Source organism: Eleutherodactylus coqui, chromosome 3 (assembly GCF_035609145.1).
Source record: "Eleutherodactylus coqui strain aEleCoq1 chromosome 3, aEleCoq1.hap1, whole genome shotgun sequence".
In the NCBI taxonomy this organism is placed as follows: Eukaryota; Metazoa; Chordata; class Amphibia; order Anura; family Eleutherodactylidae; genus Eleutherodactylus; species Eleutherodactylus coqui.
Genome location: NC_089839.1, coordinates 12,327,490 through 12,345,673, shown reverse-complemented (window position 1 = coordinate 12,345,673; position 18,184 = coordinate 12,327,490). Strand labels below are relative to the sequence as shown.

The following is an 18,184-nucleotide window of genomic DNA, read 5'->3' as shown; positions in this document are numbered from 1 at the left end:
TATCTATCTATCTATCTATCTATCTATCTATCTATCTATCTATCTATCTATCTCCTATCTATCTATCTATCTATCTATCTATCTATCTATCTATCTATCTCCTATCTATCTATCTATCTACCTATCTATATATCTCCTATCTATCTATCTATCTATCTATCTATCTATCTATCTATCTCTCATCTACCATTTCTTATGACTCACTTTGTGCCCCGGGCATGGATTCGCAGGAACCAGGAAGATGCTTTCCCAATCTGTTGTTTTTCTGAATGTCTATCATGTGAGCTGCATATATTAGAGGCATCGGTGCTCCTGCTTGGAACTCAGTACTGAGAACTACAACCAAGGCAAGGTAACTAGTAGGCCTCCCCCTCTGTGCTTCTGTACGACCCATCCTACCACTAATGCCGGTATTAGGAGATTGCATTAAAGTCTCTGTAAAACTAAAATAGCCACATTTATTAATTAGAAGGGGTGCACATACTTTTGGCCATATGTGGTCAGATGTGACTCTGAGTAACAAGACCTATCACACAAAATGTTAAAATATCCTATTGACCATACATATTGAATGATGCTGCCCTCTAGTGGGGATATGTCATAATAGCAACCCAGAGAAAGCCTGCTTTGCCTATGATGTAGAGTAAGAAAATATTTTTCTAATTGTCCTATAAAATGACAGCACGGAGTAAACGACTGAAGCCAGATTGTATTACTCAAATCCTATAAAAATAAGTAACCTATATATGCCGCTGGTCTTCGTAGAACAGTGAGTAATTCTTAAAGGGATATGTCATCAGAAAATGAACTATTGTATCAATTAATGTTTTTATGTTAAACAGAGTTTTTAAGAATTTTTGTGGTTTTATTTTTAATTTGTCACAATTTATATTAATAAAAAATAATATTACAGGATTCACAGTTTACAATAGGTGATGTCACAGCTTACCTCCTCCTCTCTGCACAAGTCACAGAGCATGCCCACAACACTCTTCCATAGTGGTCTTTATGTGATGTCACAGCTTACCTCCTCCTCCCTGCACAGGTCACAGAGCATGCCCATAACACTGTACCATAGTAGCCTTTATGTGATGATCACAGCTCGCCTCCTCAACAGAACATTAGAGTCCTAGAACATCACCACAACACTCTCCTGTAGGGATTTAAATGTCCGGGTGTCATGGCAGCTAGGGGGCTACTGAAGGCCCCAGAGCTGTCATGATTGTTTGCCTGTGGCACTTTATTAACAGACAATCTGTTAAAATGCAGTATAGTACAATACCATAGTATAGCATTATACTTTATAAGCAATCAAATGATCGCAAGTTCAAGTCCCCTGTGGGAACTAACAAAAATAAGGATAAAATAAAGATTTTTAAAATTATTATAAAAATAAAAAATATTAAAAGCAGAAAAAACGTTTTTCCAGTAATTGAATCTACAAATTTGTTCTGTTTTTCAAAAATCCCAAAATTGGTATCACTACATCCATAAAGGTCCAGTTTATAACAATATCACATTGATAATCCTGCATGATTAACTCCGTCAGAGAAAAAAAAACACAATGTTAGAATTGCGCCTATTTTTTTGGTCTCTCCGTCTCCAAGAAAAAATTGAATACAAAAACTATCAAAAAGTTGTATGTTCCATAAAATAGAATTGTTCCCTACACCAATACAAACTACTGGTCACCCTGAAAAAAATGAGCCCCCTACACAGCCGCATGAACAGAAAAATAAAAAAGTTACGAGGGTGATTTTTATTTTTCTTGCAAGTGAGAATACCAGAACTGCAGAATGTGACCTGGACACAGGAGCATCACTGACCCTTGGTCATGAAAGGGTTAAAGTGAATATCTACCCTTGAACATCATTGTGTTTCTTAAAACTAAATAGATTCCTCATTCTGCTTTGATTCATTTTTGATACAGAGCTGCTAATCCCCTGCATAGGCATAGAGTTACAAGATAAACTTCTGTCCGCCTTCAATCACCACTAGGGGGAGCTCAGGAGGCTCCTGCATACTAGAATACATTAAACCCAATCTATAACAAAGTATATGGTGAGGTTCCTCTTGCACTGGCTGCAGACAGGCAGAATTTTATCACATCACTTAATGTTTATGCAGGGGGTTTGGAGCTTTGTATCAGGGAAACAGAACTCCGACTCCTAATGTATAAAGATATGATAGAAATCAGCACAAGATGTTGGACCTGAACCGAACAGGATAAGTTCGGACGAAGTTCTTTCTCACTTTGGAGTCAGATCAGTAGCCATCCGGCTTGAATACTACAAGCTGAAGTGTGACATTATCAATCATGTATCTGGTATGTTCAATGAAAGTGATCCCGTGATGGCTGTACTGTGTGTCATGCAAGTTGTAGCAAGCGGTAGAACAGGGCGCTCTGTGAGCAGCAAACTTCAGGTGTCATACCTGTGTGCTGCCAGGAAGGAAGCAGCATTCTAAGGCGCTGACTGACAGCAGAGGCGGAGCCGTCACAGAGCTTATAAACTGTGATTCAGGAATTGGGGAGCAATTCACTGCACGAGACTCAAGGAGCGAGAGGACTACAGCTGCTTCATCCGACAGGTCTGTACTAGCAGAGGCCCATAATACAGAGCGGAGGATACGAGTAATGTTATTGTATCCTATCTGTTGTATAACTTCTTATATTATTTGTTTATTTTTATATATATTTAGGATTTTATATTTCTTTTAACTATTTACAATGTATCAAGTATTGTTTATATCACATCTTATGAGGATTCTAAACAATTAGTTTTACTACAATTGTTTTTTCTAGCCGTATTGCTTAGTAATATGTTCTCATTTAGCCCTTTTTTATATTTTTGTCTTTTTTCTACTACTCTGTTACTTAGTATAGGTTTTATTTATCACAGTTTATATTATTTATTATCTATTGTTACAATGTATCATTCTGTACATTGTATATACGGGGGAAATTGGCTTCTATCTCATTGGGTTTTTTTTTGCCTTCCTCTGGATTAACACTGGGGGGTAATTGGCTGAACTGGATGTGGACATGCGTTTTTTTCGTCCTTAGATACTATGTTACTATGATGTGGTCTAAAGATTGGGCCCAGCGCTATATCTCAATACTGGTGTCCTATATTGAAATAACAATAGTGTATTTGAACAGAAAGACATGTATGCGCTACAGGATGATACGGCGCATGGGCCCCGGAACATGGATTTCAATTTTGTATTGTGGCCCCTGTAAGAAAGCATAAAACTGAATTGCAGAGATAGCAGCGGCACCTAGGCCCTTGGACCTAAACAGGCTCAAACACCCCTCCATCACATAAGAAGATGCCAGCAGTATAAACGTCACATGGTACTAGACGGTCTTGTCACTGATTTTGCATTGGAGCCCAGATGCTTCGTGTTACTCTGGTTAGAAAGTTGCTTAACACTTTTAGGCTCCGCTAGTTGTTGCTTTTTTTTTTACTATATGCGGCACATAGAAAAAAAAATCTGTTGCTAATTGGAAATTCTCAAGAAGCAAGCTGCTGACAGATTTTGTTACATTGTAACTACGGCTTATGTGAATCTGGAGAGTAGGTTGGCTTATGAATACCCATATGCTTTACCCCTTAAGGAACAAGTGCAGTAAATATATGTAAATTTACTGTAAAGTAAAAGTGGAAGTATGATTTCCACTATGCGACCCGGCGGTCATGTGACCACTGGGTTGCCCTGTTGCAGCAGAGCTGCAGGGCCCTATCAGACCCTGATCAGCTTTGTTAGTGATTGTTTTCCCCTGTAACTCAGCCTAGTACGGATGCCCCAAATAGAGTGGAAAAGTGTAGAAATAAAAAGAAAGTGACAATGTGAATGACCCCCAGAGTTCTTCTATCACGTCATGGGGGTCACAGATGGTAAAAAGAAATTGCACAGTATTATAGTAGTTATATTCTTGTACAGAGGGGGCAGTATTATAGTAGTTATATTCTTGTATATAGGGAGCAGTATTATAGTAGTTATATTCTTGTACAGAGGGGGAAGTATTATAGTAGTTATATTCTTGTACATGGGAGGCAGTATTATAGTAGTTATATTCTTGTACATAGGGGGCAGTATTATAGTAGTTATATTCTTGTACATAGGGAGCAGTATTATAGTAGTTATATTCTTGTACATAGGAGCAGTATTATAGTAGTTATATTCTTGTACATAGGGGGCAGTATTATAGTAGTTATATTCTTGTACATAGGGGCAGTATTATAGTAGTTATATTCTTGTACATAGGGGGCAGTATTATAGTAGTTATATTCTTGTACATATGGAGCAGTATTATAGTAGTTATATTCTTGTACATAGGGGGCAGTATTATAGTAGTTGTATTCTTGTACATAGGGGGCAGTATTATAGTAGTTATATTCTTGTACATAGGGGGCAGTATTATAGTAGTTATATTCTTGTACATAGGGGGCAGTATTATAGTAGTTATATTCTTGTACATAGGGGGCAGTATTATAGTAGTTATATTCTTGTACATAGGAGCAGTATTATAGTAGGTATATTCTTGTACAGAGGGGGCAGTATTATAGTAGTTATATTCTTGTACATAGGGGGCAGTATTATAGTAGTTATAATCTTGTATATAGGGAGCAGTATTATAATAGTTATATTCTTGTACAGAGGGGGCAGTATTATAGTAGTTATATTCTTGTACATAGGGGGCAGTATTATAGTAGTTATATTCTTGTACAGAGGGGGCAGTATTATAGTAGTTATAATCTTGTATATAGGGAGCAGTATTATAATAGTTATATTCTTGTACAGAGAGGGCAGTATTATAGTAGTTATATTCTTGTACATAGGGGGCAGTATTATAGTAGTTATATTCTTGTACAGAGGGGGCAGTATTATAGTAGTTATAATCTTGTATATAGGGAGCAGTATTATAGTAGTTATATTCTTGTACATAGGGGGCAGTATTATAGTAGTTACTGTATATTCTTGTACAGAGGGGGTAGTATTATAGTAGTTATAATCTTGAATATACACCTCCAGCTGATACTGCATGTTGAGAGTTGTAGCTTTGCAGCAGATAGGAAGATTCAGTATCAGTGTGATGCAATATAACAGGGCACGTGACCGTTATGCTGCATGGTAATATATTTCCTATATAAGGAATAGTATATACAGTAGTGAATCTACTGTCAGTCACTGGGCAAAATAAACACATTGTACAGTACAAGTCATTCTGCACTGTACAGCATGACATAAATATGTGCCCTCTCTCACCTTGGCAAGTCACATGATTAGTCATTTATTTTGCTGTACCTACTTTCTGCTGGATTAGTTGGTGACGTCACATCGAGGTGTTTGGTAATATGGAACTGTTGTGCCATCTCATGTGACTGCACGGGCACTAATGTAGCTGCCTGGTACACGTGCGGTGAACGTTCTGTATTAGGTAGACTGGTGACTAACAGCGTTGGAATCTGTTGTCTGTGCCTTGGGTCCTGATTCATCCATGGAGCATCTGCACTCTGCTTTCCTGGCTGCTCTGCTGTAAAATCCAAGGATTTCTTATCAGCTTCTTATATAAGCTGATTTTAGCTCCTTCCTTATTTCTCCAACCCCATATTAGAAGTCTCCCTGATTCGCAGACATTGCTGCCTCTGGCAGGGTTTTCCCTGAGCATGGTTTATACCATCTATTCAAAAAGGGGATGGAGCCAACATCAGCTGTGGTCCCTTCCCCCTTAGGGACTATAGCAATGTATAATGGGTTTAAAGAGGTGTAAGCACCCCCTCCTCAGAAAATAAAATATTCTCCACATGGAGTGTGTTTGGGATTCACTTCCAGCATTTCCTCATTGTGTTCTTTGCAGTAACCATGTGAACAGCTCTTTGTCCGAACTTTTGAGTGGAGCAGCTCTCTCTGCCTGTCTCAGAGCAAGATATCACAGCATGGTCTCTCCAGCTTGGAAACTCCCATAATGCTTTTCTGTTTCCTGCTCCTGTAAAGTCTGATTTTTCAAGCATATTTACATATCAGTGTGGTCCAATAATTCACATTAATGGATTTATTTATTTATAAGACTCAAAAGAGACCATGGCATTCACTGAAGTGCTGTGGCCTCTTCAATCAGGTGATCAGTGGGGATCCCAAGTGGGGAACCCCTACCTATCAACTATTGATGACCTCTCCTCAGGATAAGTCCTGAATAGTTTAGTCCCAGAAAAACCCATTGAAGTAGGCAGATTTGACATTCAGGAACTTGATAAAGCTGGGTAACAACATCTGTTATGTTGCTCAATATTTTATTCACTTGCTCCTTATTTTACAAAAGCTGTGTGACAACAAATATGGCCGCCATGACAGCTCCGATCCTGTGCCATAGAACTTTTTCAGTCTTTCGAAAATAATTTGGCCATCTCATAATGTATACTGTATGTCTGTATTTGCAGAACAAGCCTGGGGATACACTAACATCTTGAGACTCAACTTGAGGGATCTCCTAAACCATTGTTATTGATAAACCCTCATTCTATACTGGTCAGCGAGGCCCAAGACCTCGACCAACCTCCTCACAATGCCTGGTCTTTCCTTTATCACCGGGGGGAAGAAGAAGCTCAAGCAGATGATACGTACAGGAACGTTAAGGAAGCCTCGGAGGATGCAGAGCCAGGACTACCAGACCATACTAGAGACGTGTCTGAGGAGCAAGAAGCTGTTTGTGGATGAGACCTTCCCGGCCGAGATCAGCTCCATCGGCTGCGGAGACCTTTTACGAAAACTGCCGTCATGCGTGGAATGGAAGAGACCGCAGGTGAGTGACATATTCTATTACAGTCACACCTCTATATTTATTACAATTGTATCCATTCTGGAAACTCTTCTAAGATTGATACATTGTAACAAGCTATCAGGACACTAGTGATATGTTTACCACACAGAGGATTGTTTAGACTATATAGGATTGTAACAAAGCCTCAGCTGTAAGGAGAAGTTCTGTAAGTTTTCAGCCACTGAATGTAAACTTTCCTCGAGATGTTTGGTTGCCCGGTCATCGGACTTTGTGCAGGTGCCGCCAATCACTTGACAAATGAGCAAATACTGTGGTCTGCAGCACACTGCCCCATGTAAGCTGAGGATGTGCTACTGATGATGATGGAACTCTACGTGGCGACAATCATTTGTCCCCCATAGTCTGAATTGGCCTATGCAAAGACCCAGTAGATGAGCACTGATCTCATTCATCATCACCCATCATCGGGACCTTATCCTTGAAGGGGTTTACCTTTAATTTTTACCCAGCTAATAGGTTGATCAGGCACCCACTGTCAGTGATGCGACACATAGCGGTACACAGTAAAAGCTACAGCTCCGATTTCTGTGTAGTGGCCGGTGCTTGTAACTGCAAGCTGGGATCTCATTAAAATCAATATGAGCTGCACCTGCAGTTACAAACGACGACCTCTACACAGGAGTCGGAGCAGCAGCTTCCGCTCCGTATCTCTATGTATAGCAGCATTGACAGTGGGCGCCCCATCAACTGATCAGCCAGGGTCCCCAGTGGCGGACTCCAGACAATCAAGTATTGATGACCTATCTAGTGGATAGATCTTCAATAGTATTTCCCTGAAATATTAGATGTTTCCCATTTGTAAAGATAGCAATTGTTATAATACAAGTATTTGGAGGAATTGTTAGTTAAGCAATTGCTTTATAGATTAAACAAATTTACAGGAAACGGTCCTGATAATACAATAGCCAGAGGCGTAACTTGAAGCTCCTGGGCCCCGATGCAAAACCTGTAAAACGGCCCCCAACTATAATGCTTTATTCATAGTACTGGGCTCCCTATATGGAGAAGAGAGGCCTTATGGGCCCCCTAAGGCTCTTGGGCCCGGGTGCAACCGCATCCCCTGCACCCTCTATAGTTACGCCCCTGACAATAGCAGTGTATAATTCTTATTTAAGCAATTCCCACTAGGTTCACCAACGCCAAATGGAGCAACTCTCATAACAGGGAGAAATCGGGGAATTGTTACTTCAGCGATTGTCCTGTATTTTTGTACATTTTAGAGTTCAAACAACTTTTTTCTCCACTTCTAAGTAAATATTCTGGCAATGAATGGTTCGGCTGCAGAGACCCGCTGTGAACACGTCGGCGGCAGCGAAGGCAACACATTGTGGAATATTTACGGCTTTAATTTTTTCTTGCACCGTTCACCTCTTTGCTTAATTAAGGGATGGGACTGGTTGTAATTATTGCTGCAAGTATGTCAGACTGTAAAACTGTGCGGTATGCATCTACACAAGGCGAAAGATAATGAGAAACATGAAACACTGAGCTGTATTATCCTCCTATTCGCAGGAGCTGGTGAAGAACCCGCAGCTCATCGCTGAAAATGCCAGCCGCTTTGATTTGCACCAGGGACTCACAGGTACAGAGACAATAATCCTATGTGTTATCCAGATAAAAGAATTATGAAGAGTCATTAACTATTGCTTTATGGGTTGTACTCAACTTACCACCAAAGCATACTACTGTTCTGCGGGGGTGGGGCTGTGACATGCAGGGGTGGGGCTGTGACATGCAGGGGTGGGGCTATGATATGTCATCAGTTTAGGCAACGGGCCTAAAAAAATAATGTGTTAAAAAAGTAAATAAAATAAAACAACACAACATCTTTCCCTACAAAATACCATTTTATGTAAAAAATAGAAACATTAAGTGTAGCAACCTAACATATAAACATATTGTGTCTGTTATGCCACACAATGAAGGGTGTAAAAAATAGTTAAATAAAAACAAATCCCAGAATTGTGTTTTTTATTCATCTGTCTCCTCCCCCCCAAAAACGGAATAAAAGCAATCAAAAAGTTGCAAGTACCCCTAAAAGTCACCAATGGAAACTACACAGACTTCACTCAGCAAGAATATAGAAATGTCATGATTCGTGGAACACAATGATCCTAATAACATTTTTTTAAAATTTTTATTGTGCAAAAGTAGTAGAAAATAAAAAAATTATAAATTTCTCATGGCCGATATTGTATGAACGTATTATTTATGCTGCACAGTGAGTGTAACAGAAAAAAAAAGAAATGCCAGAATTGCTATTTTTCATTCATCTACCTCCAAAAAGCACAATAAAAAGTGATCAAAAGTCATAAATCCCCCAAAATGGTACCAATGGAAACTACAACTCCTCCCACAAAAACAAGACCTCACAAGAGCTCCGCTGGTCAGAGAATACAAACCTTACGGGTCTGGAAAGTGTTTGTTGTGGAACGGTAGTCACACACGAAAAACCATAAATGTGGCAGCACCGTAATCATAGTGATCCACAGAATAAAGGGAACCTCATTTATACTGTGAAAGCTATAAAAAGAACAACGGTGGAATGTTTTTTGTTTTTTTTTCATCACGCTAAAAAAAAACAAATTTGATACAATTAAACAATACATTATTTGTATCCCAAAGTGCTGCCATCAAAAATGACAAGTCAGCCCACAAAAAGCAGGTCCCATGTGCTAATTTTCAGGGTGTTAGGAAATAAAAAAGAGATTGAAATCGAGGATCACCATAAGATTTGAAAAAATTTGAGATTTTCTTTTTCGGCAAAATCGCCTATAGAGCCTGTTTTGGTTGTGACCGTGCAATCAATGGCTGATCAAAATGTAACAGAGCTGTTGGTCATCTTATCATTGTCTCTCTCTTCTAGAGAATTGCTGGTTCTTGGCCGCGCTCGCCTCCGTCACTTTCCACAGAAACTTACTGTCCGTTGTGATTCCTCGTAACCAGAGTTTTGACAAGAACTATGCGGGAATCTTCCACTTCCGAGTGAGTATCACACTGATCGCACTGATCAAGGCCGGAGGGGGCGGGGCATGACTCAGGGCTTCTCTGATAGACAGTCATGCCCCTCCCCCTCAGGCCCTGCATTACACAATGAATACGTTTTTTCCAGAAGTGTTCCTTTAAGCGTTCTATTGCTTAAGAAGCAGGATACTGAAACAAGTCTGTGCAGCGTAATGAGGCAGTCATATGTGCAGCAAGGGCTAAGACAAAAGCAACACCACAGTATAAGATTTTCTTGCCTATTTTCTGCTTTGAATCTTTTTCTTTAGTTCCTTTTTAAACCCCAAGGCGACGGGATTTCTCAAACACCCTGATGAATATGTAAGAACAAGCCTGTGTAGCACACAGAGACAAGAGATTGTACAGCAATATTGTAACATACAACCTCTCTCATATCTGCGTGTCTCCCCCTCTTATTGTGTTAGTTATGTTTTGGCCCCTGCGTTCCATGTCCTCTATTGCTTGACTAATACAGACATAGAACAAGCCTGTGTAGCATGGAGAGGCAGTACATTGTATAACAATCTTTTATCTGCACCTTTCCCCAGTTATCTTGCTTTGATATTTTTTAACCCCTCAGTTGTGTTTTCTATTGCCTGAGTAATAAGAACCTAGAACAAGCCCATGTAGCATACAGAGGCAGTACATTATATAGCAGATATAAAAAACACAAATAATACTACCCTGTTTCCCTGAAAATAAGACATACCCTGAAAATAAGACATAGCATGATTTTCCAGAATTTTTGAGGATGCAAAATGATTTTTCAGGCTTTTTGAAGATGCTTGAAATATAAGCCCTACTCCAAAATTAAGCCCTGTTAACAGTTAATTAAAAAAGTCAATTTAAATAGTGTCCAGGCAGCTATACATATAAAAAAGTTAAACCTTTTTGAACAAAAATTAATATAAGACACTGTCTTATTTTGGGGGAAACACGGTAGAATTATTGAATTATTGCTTTAGGTTCCCCCCTTAGCTATAACCTTACATTTGTAACTCCTAAGATTAGTGTTTATAATGCCTTAGTAGTAAGGAGCTAGAACAAGCTATACCACCCCCTCCTGGGGTGCCAGGTCTGGGCAGAGGTAACCCACCAGTGTCCTGACCTGGCCTTATTCCATCAGTGGCTACTGCCTCAGAGCTTCCACTGCCAAGACGTGGCCCATATACCTCCAGCGTATATGACCAGCTGGAGCCGGTGACGGAGCATCGCTCCAGATCGAACCACCATACACCCCAGCTTCACGGCCATAAAACAAGTCTGTGTGAAGTGGAGAGGCAGTCTACTGTATGACATCTAATTGCTATAACAATCCCCTGTTTTGTGGCTGCTGTTTATTATGTGTTTTATGAGGCCTTTTTCTACGTTCTACCAGTGACCGCGCAGAAATCATCATCCTCTCCCTGTAAAGCTCTGCTTTATGGTCCTGTCAGCTCCCTCTTCTCTCCGCACCATCTCTTGGCGTGCAGTAATGTTAATATTTATTTACTGCCCCTCATTACTGCGGGCATTACTCAGCCTGAGCCGCTACCTGTTAACAGCCACAACCAGACGGTCTATAAACTCTAATAAGCGTTCATTATCAGAGATGTGCGCGGGCCTAATGGTGCTCTGTGGAGGTGCGAGCCTCGTCTGCAGCTCGGCTCCACGTACTCCCAGCTGTAGTGATACAAGTCTCACATATATAACACGAGCCTATAGGGAATGATCAGATCCTATAGAGGACGATCAGATCCTATAGAGGACGATCAGATCCTATAGAGGACGATCAGATCCTATAGAGGATGATCAGAACCTATAGAGGACGATCAGATCCTATAGGGGACGATCAGATCCTATAGAGGACAATCAGATCCTATAGAGGACGATCAGAACCTATAGAGGACATTTAGATCCTATAGAGGACGATCAGATCCTATAGAGGATGATCAGATCCCATAGAGGACATTTAGATCCTATAGAGGACGATCAGAACCTATAGAGGACGATCAGATCCTATAGAGGACGATCAGAACCTATAGAGGATGATCAGATCCTATAGGGGACGATCAGAACCTATAGAGGATGATCAGATCCTATAGAGGACGATCAGATCCTATAGAGGATGATCAGAACCTATAGAGGACAATCAGAACCTATAGAGGACGATTAGATCCTATAGAGGACAATCAGATCCTATAGAGGACGATCAGATCCTATAGAGGATGATCAGATCCCATAGCGGACGATCAGATCCTATAGAGGACGATCAGAACCTATAGAGGGCGATCAGATCCTATAGAGGGCGATCAGATCCCATAGAGGACAATCAGATCCTATGGAGGACGATCAGATCCTATAGAGGATGATCAGAACCTATAGAGGACAATCAGAGCCTATAGAGCACGATCAGATCATATAGAGGACGATCAGATCCTATAGAAGGCGATCAGATCCTATAGAGGACGATCAGATCCTACAGAGGATGATCAGAGCCTATAGAGGACGATCAGATCCTATAGAGGACGATCAGATCCTACAGAGGATGATCAGAGCCTATAGAGGGCGATCAGATCCTACAGAGGATGATCAGAGCCTATAGAGGATGATCAGAACCTATAGAGGATGATCAGATCCTATAGAGGGCGATCAGATCAGATTCCACCACCCGTGACGCCGCTGATGGAGCAGCATTTGTTATCTGGGGTGCAGGTGAATATTTCAGGCTCTTTAGAGTTATACAAATACACTGGTTTTCCTGGAATGAGGCGCTGGATGCCCCATAGGTGGCGCTTGTTATATCTGATCGTTGTGACAATGTGCGCGGTTCTCTCCTCCAGTTCTGGCGCTTCGGAGAGTGGGTGGATGTAGTCGTGGACGATCGCCTCCCCGTGGATAAAGATGGGAAGCTCCTGTTTGTCTCATCCGCAAGGAAGAATCTGTTTTGGGGGGCTCTTCTGGAGAAAGCCTACGCCAAGTGAGTATTGTATTGTTATGATGTAGCAGAGCTGAGTGTGTCATTGGGGTTTTCTTCTATGTAGAATTGCAGACAGAACTATTTAACCACTTCAGGACCAGAGATGTATTTTCTAATGATACCATGTATTCTATTGTGTAGTGTAAGGAGAAACATAAACATTTTAAGTGGGGGGAAATAAAAAAAAATGCAATTGCACCATTTTTGGTGAGTTTAGTTTTTACAGCGTTTACCATGCAGTAAAAATGACATGAATTTTGCTCTGCGGCTCCGTACGATCACAGTGGAACCAAAGTTGTATCGTTTTTAACTGTTTTTCTATCGTTAAAAAGCGAATAAAATTTTTACTTAAAAATTACTTTCCGTTCAATGGCTAGTCTGGTGCCCCCTCCACCTCAGTGTTGACTGCACCCGGGGCACATGCCCCCTCCACCTCAGTGTTGACTGCACCCGGGGCACATGCCCCCTCCCCCTCAGTGTTGACTGCACCCAGGGCACATGCCCCCTCCCCCTCAGTGTTGACTGCACCCGGGGCACATGCCCCCTCTCCCCCCCATCAGCTACGCCTCTGCTTTAAATGACGTATTCTGCTCTGCTATATCTATACGTCATCATAAGACTAGTTATAGACTTTCCATTAAATTTTCATTACTCCATTGAACTGAGGAGCAGTCAGGCTGAGAGAGACTTGATAACTCGTCTTCCCATTTCTAGTAATAACATGTAGGTACATGAATTCCTGTTGTGCCTTTGAGGCTTCATAAACCAGAGAACAAGTTCTACACGATGCAATTTTTCAGACATTTTTTTATGTAGACGTGTTGTCACCCGATCATGATCTACAAGAGCTGGAGGTATGTCCTCCCACAATTCCATGACTGCAGCCTAGTTTACTGTTCATCCACTGTGTTCCGCTTCATGAATTGAATTCCAAAATGACAGTAAAGACTGACACCGACACAGGCTGTGCAGTAGGAAATAGAAAGTTGGAACATATCAATGTAAATGCCCTTCAGGTCTTTAAAAAGCAGGTTGAGAACCCTCATGGGCCCTACAATGGAGACCTCTTTAGTCTTAAGCTGGCCATAGACATTAAGATATGAAGCAGAATGCAAGTATGCATTTCTGTCAAAGTCATTTTAAGGAGCCAGAGACGTTATTAAGTGAGAATTACGTGAGTTATGTTAGGATTTCAAGAAGAAAATGTGGATTTTATAGGTTAATAACAAATTAGTGGCAGGTTCTGTATTTGTCCAGCAGAGGGCAGCAGTGTAAAGGCTTCATCTACATTGCTTTCATATGCCCAAGTCTAAAGAAAGCTGTCTCCGAAGGGTTAACTGGTGTTTTTTACCCCTCTGTATGATCATTAGTCTGATGCTAAAGCTCAATACAAGAGGGAAATTGTCTGGCATCCAACCATTGGTCTACACTGCTCTGTTACCATTGGCATAAATTACCCCTGGCATCAGTAGGCAGATATTGGCATTTTACTATATTCCAATTAGGAGCCTTGCTGGAAAAAATGGAGGTGCAATCTGGAAACTCAGGCGCAGCGACCGCTATGAATCTACTCCGTTATTCAGTTCTCACTCCATTCGGTCCCATTATGTGCGCATCCGCTGGACAGTCCAGTCTGTCTGTAGAAGTTCTCGGATGACCCCTGGTAGTTGTATTAACTCATGATGTTCCTCTCTCTCAGGCTTTGCGGTTCTTATGAAGACTTACAGATTGGCCAAGTGTCTGAAGCTCTGGTCGATTTCACCGGCGGGGTCAACATGACCATCAGATTACGGCAGGCGCCTCCTGATCTATGGCAGATCATGCTAAGAGCGGCATACAGCGGCTGTCTGATGGGATGTCAGACCCGGTCAGGGGTAAGTCCAACCTGTTCTACTGGATCACATAAGACCTGATCAATATATATGAGGTTGGTCCAGTAATCATCATACCTAACCAATAGTGTGCCCTCATTAATATTCATGATTCTTGATCAATATTCACAAAGTCTGACCAGTGTTTATGAGGCTGGATTAATATTCATGAGATCTGACCAATATTCATAATAGCTGGGCAATAGTCATGGCGCCTAACTACTATTAATGATGGATGCTTAATATTCGTGAGGCCTAACCAATAATCTCAGGGCCCGACCAATCAAAAGAATTTATATGCCCGGTGTCTAATTAATATTCATGAGGTTGTGCAACTTTGTCCAAAATGTCCAGTTTAGAACCTTTTTTGATATTGGATATTTCATGCTTCTAATTATCCCTAAACTTATGTTATATTTCAGCCTGAAAGAGTCCTGGAGAACGGATTAGTGTCTGGACACGCGTACACCGTGACGGGAATCAGACCGGTAGGAGGCGCTATTACAAGCTTCTCCCTGTCTCTGGCTCAGTCAGACGAGCACATTTATCACGCATGTATAGGCGCTATTAGAACCGATGCTTCCCAATGACGGCGGTCACGTCCGTTTTTTCAGAAGCGCTTAAAATTCACACCTGCAAAACATAGGACATGTGAGTGCAAACGCACCCGACCACACGATTTTATTACTACACGCGATGTGCGATTTTTTTTTTTTTTCCCCATGCCTATAATGCGTGAAAGATTCGCTCCTCTGACTGAGCGCTCTATCGTCTCTATAAAGCGACTTTCTCTGTTTGTGTTGCATAAATGAGTAAATTCTCCCATCCCTTCTCTCCAGGTGACCTGCAAATCGGGAACCGCAAATTTAGTCCGACTGAGAAACCCATGGGGGAAGATTGAGTGGAAAGGAGACTGGAGTGACAGGTGCGTTAAAAAATACTGTCTTCATTACAGTTCTGTGCTGCCCTCTACTGGGCAGATGTAACACTGCAGAAGGAAAGAAAATTCAGTTAACTATACTTAAGCTACTTCTGTAGTGCAGCAATATTATAGACTTCTGACCGAACGGAAAAAAACAAAAAAATTGCCAAAATTCAAAACTGTCAATTTTTTTAAATTTAAAAAAATTCGGAAAAATATTATTTTATGGTCCTTTTGTTCTGATATTAAAATCAGTTATTTATATCAAAGTCACAATCAGACAAAGAAAGTTTCATCCGACCACTTCCAGGGGGGATAGTTTTTAGACAATATATCAATAGTATAGATATATATACGACAGTGTAGATATATATATATATATATATATATATATATATATATATATGATAGTGCAGATATATATACGATAGTGTAGATATATATATATATATATATATGATAGTGCAGATATATATATACGATAGTGTAGATATATATACAATAGTGTATATATAGTTGTGTGAATAGCACCGCACGACCCAGATTTATTCCAGCACATTCTGCAGCTAAAATTCAAAAACCGTCTCCTAATTTTTTGTGTGCCTCTAAAACAAAATCACAGCATGAAAATAATTTGAGGCGAGCGAAGCGCGGGATCCATTCCTCCCGCTGATTCCCGCTGTTATCTGTGTGATTGACCTGTGTTCTTATTCTGTGTATTTACTTGATTTTTTTCTTAATCAGTTCCTCTAAATGGGAGCAACTCAGCGTCAAAGAAAGACTCTTGCTGCATAAGACCCGGGAGGACGGCGAATTCTGGTAGGAAAAATGTAAAAATATTTAAAGGGAATGTCCACGTTTTTGTCATAGACCATATTTTCTGAAATAGAGCTCCAAATCCCCTGCATAGGCATTCACTCGGTTAGCGAGGGCGACGCTTTCATGATTGGCGCGTCCCTGTATGGAAACTAGATATTCCTTCTAGCTGACCTGAATAGCACAATGCAATGTAAAAGTACTGGGACGTTAAAGGGATTCTATTCTTAGTCTATATGCTTATTTACAACCTCAGGGGAGGAACCAGACACGAGACTCCAGCGGGCAAAAGAGCGCAAAACTTGTATCCCTTAGTGGCGGTAAAACATCTCCTGGTCAGAGGGATCCAGATTTCTGTTGCTGATGGGAGGGCAGGATTTGGTGCAGGCAGCATGAATCAATGACCCCTTCCTGTCAGCTAGTGAGAACATGTCAGCACCTCCATCTAATCTGCAGCAACTACAAGAAGTTTCCTGTCCGCAGGGGCCGAGATTCCTGCAGAACAATTTAGTTGACAGTGGAATCTACAACGAATTGCTGCAATTCTCAAGGAGAACTAAATTCATTGTAGACTTACATGATAAAATTCTGTCAACCTGCGACCAACACTAGGGGGAGCTCAGGAGCTTAGTGTATACAGGTCTGTGGAGTTCAATATATGCATTGTATTCAGTATTTTTTTCTTATTGGCACAGGATGTCCATTGAAGACTTTGAGGCTCAGTTCATAGAGCTGGTTATCTGCAAGCTGACCCCCGATCTGATGAGCCATGAGAATGGCAAGGAATGGACGCTATCGATGCAAATAGGGAAATGGATATCCGGCAGCACGGCAGGCGGCAGGATAAACTATACAGGTATTGTCCGTCATCATCCCCGGGAGCACTAATCCGTCATTGGGAAAGTTCATCTGTCACCATTCATTGATACATTGTATCCTTATATGCACACAGAGTCCTACTGGAAGAATCCGCAGTACCGGCTGAAGATCCTACTGGGAGACAACATGGAGAAATACGCAAATACCTGCAATGTTCTGGTGTCACTTCTTCAAAAGCAGAACCATAAGCACAGGAACAAGTCCCCTCCGCTCTACATCGGGATCTCCATCTTCATGGTGAGGACCTGACAGTCGTTTCATCATGTTGTGCATATTGGGTCTCGTACTCCAGTAACATCTAAAGCTACTATTTAAGATTCTTCCTCAATGTAATTCACTCTGTTGAATTGCATTCTGGGAGATGTAGTTTTCTGCATCAGATTAGTGCTCAGTGCCTAGTGCAAACATTACATTCCCTACAAGGACCCTTTATACAGAGACTCAGATCTAACTCACAGGAAGGCTTCAGAATTGAGTATGTAGATTAGGGTGTGATTGGAGTGCGGTATGACATCATTATCAGCCAGATACAAAGAGCTGCTATGTATTCGTACAGCCTTTGGGGGTAATTGTGCTAGCCACATCCATTAACACTATCCATAGCTTCCATATCACTGTGTCGTCTTCAGGGGCACCCCAACCATAAGGCAACCTCAGCCTGCTGCCTCTGACGGCAGTCTGCAGGACCTCATAGGGGTGATGCCAGGGTTGCCATCTAGTCAGTGTTTATTTTTTATTGGCCATATTAATGGCTGGTAAAGAATAATTGCCAGCTGCCAGCTGGTGGGGTGGCAAACCGACAAGCATGTAACTCACCCTGCCTGCAGCTCCACTGACCTCTTCCCCCAGCATTTGCCTTCCTGCACATAGACATTGGACTATAGGCAGCG

The 18,184-nt window shown here is 41.2% G+C and overlaps 1 protein-coding gene across 1 annotated transcript in view; it reads left to right on the top strand.

Annotated features, from left to right (window-relative positions):
• Positions 1 to 6,517: 6,517 nt before the first annotated feature.
• LOC136620071 (calpain-14-like) overlaps positions 6,518 to 18,184 on the top strand; it is a gene marked incomplete at its 5' end in the record, with an annotated part of 31,619 nt that continues 19,952 nt past the window's right edge. The window contains 10 exons of the mRNA XM_066594797.1: positions 6,518 to 6,805; positions 8,357 to 8,426; positions 9,711 to 9,829; positions 12,670 to 12,806; positions 14,506 to 14,680; positions 15,100 to 15,165; positions 15,517 to 15,602; positions 16,344 to 16,418; positions 17,111 to 17,271; positions 17,368 to 17,531. Coding sequence (XP_066450894.1) covers positions 6,518 to 6,805; positions 8,357 to 8,426; positions 9,711 to 9,829; positions 12,670 to 12,806; positions 14,506 to 14,680; positions 15,100 to 15,165; positions 15,517 to 15,602; positions 16,344 to 16,418; positions 17,111 to 17,271; positions 17,368 to 17,531 — 1,341 coding nt within the window. The remainder of the gene's footprint in view (positions 6,806 to 8,356; positions 8,427 to 9,710; positions 9,830 to 12,669; positions 12,807 to 14,505; positions 14,681 to 15,099; positions 15,166 to 15,516; positions 15,603 to 16,343; positions 16,419 to 17,110; positions 17,272 to 17,367; positions 17,532 to 18,184) is intronic.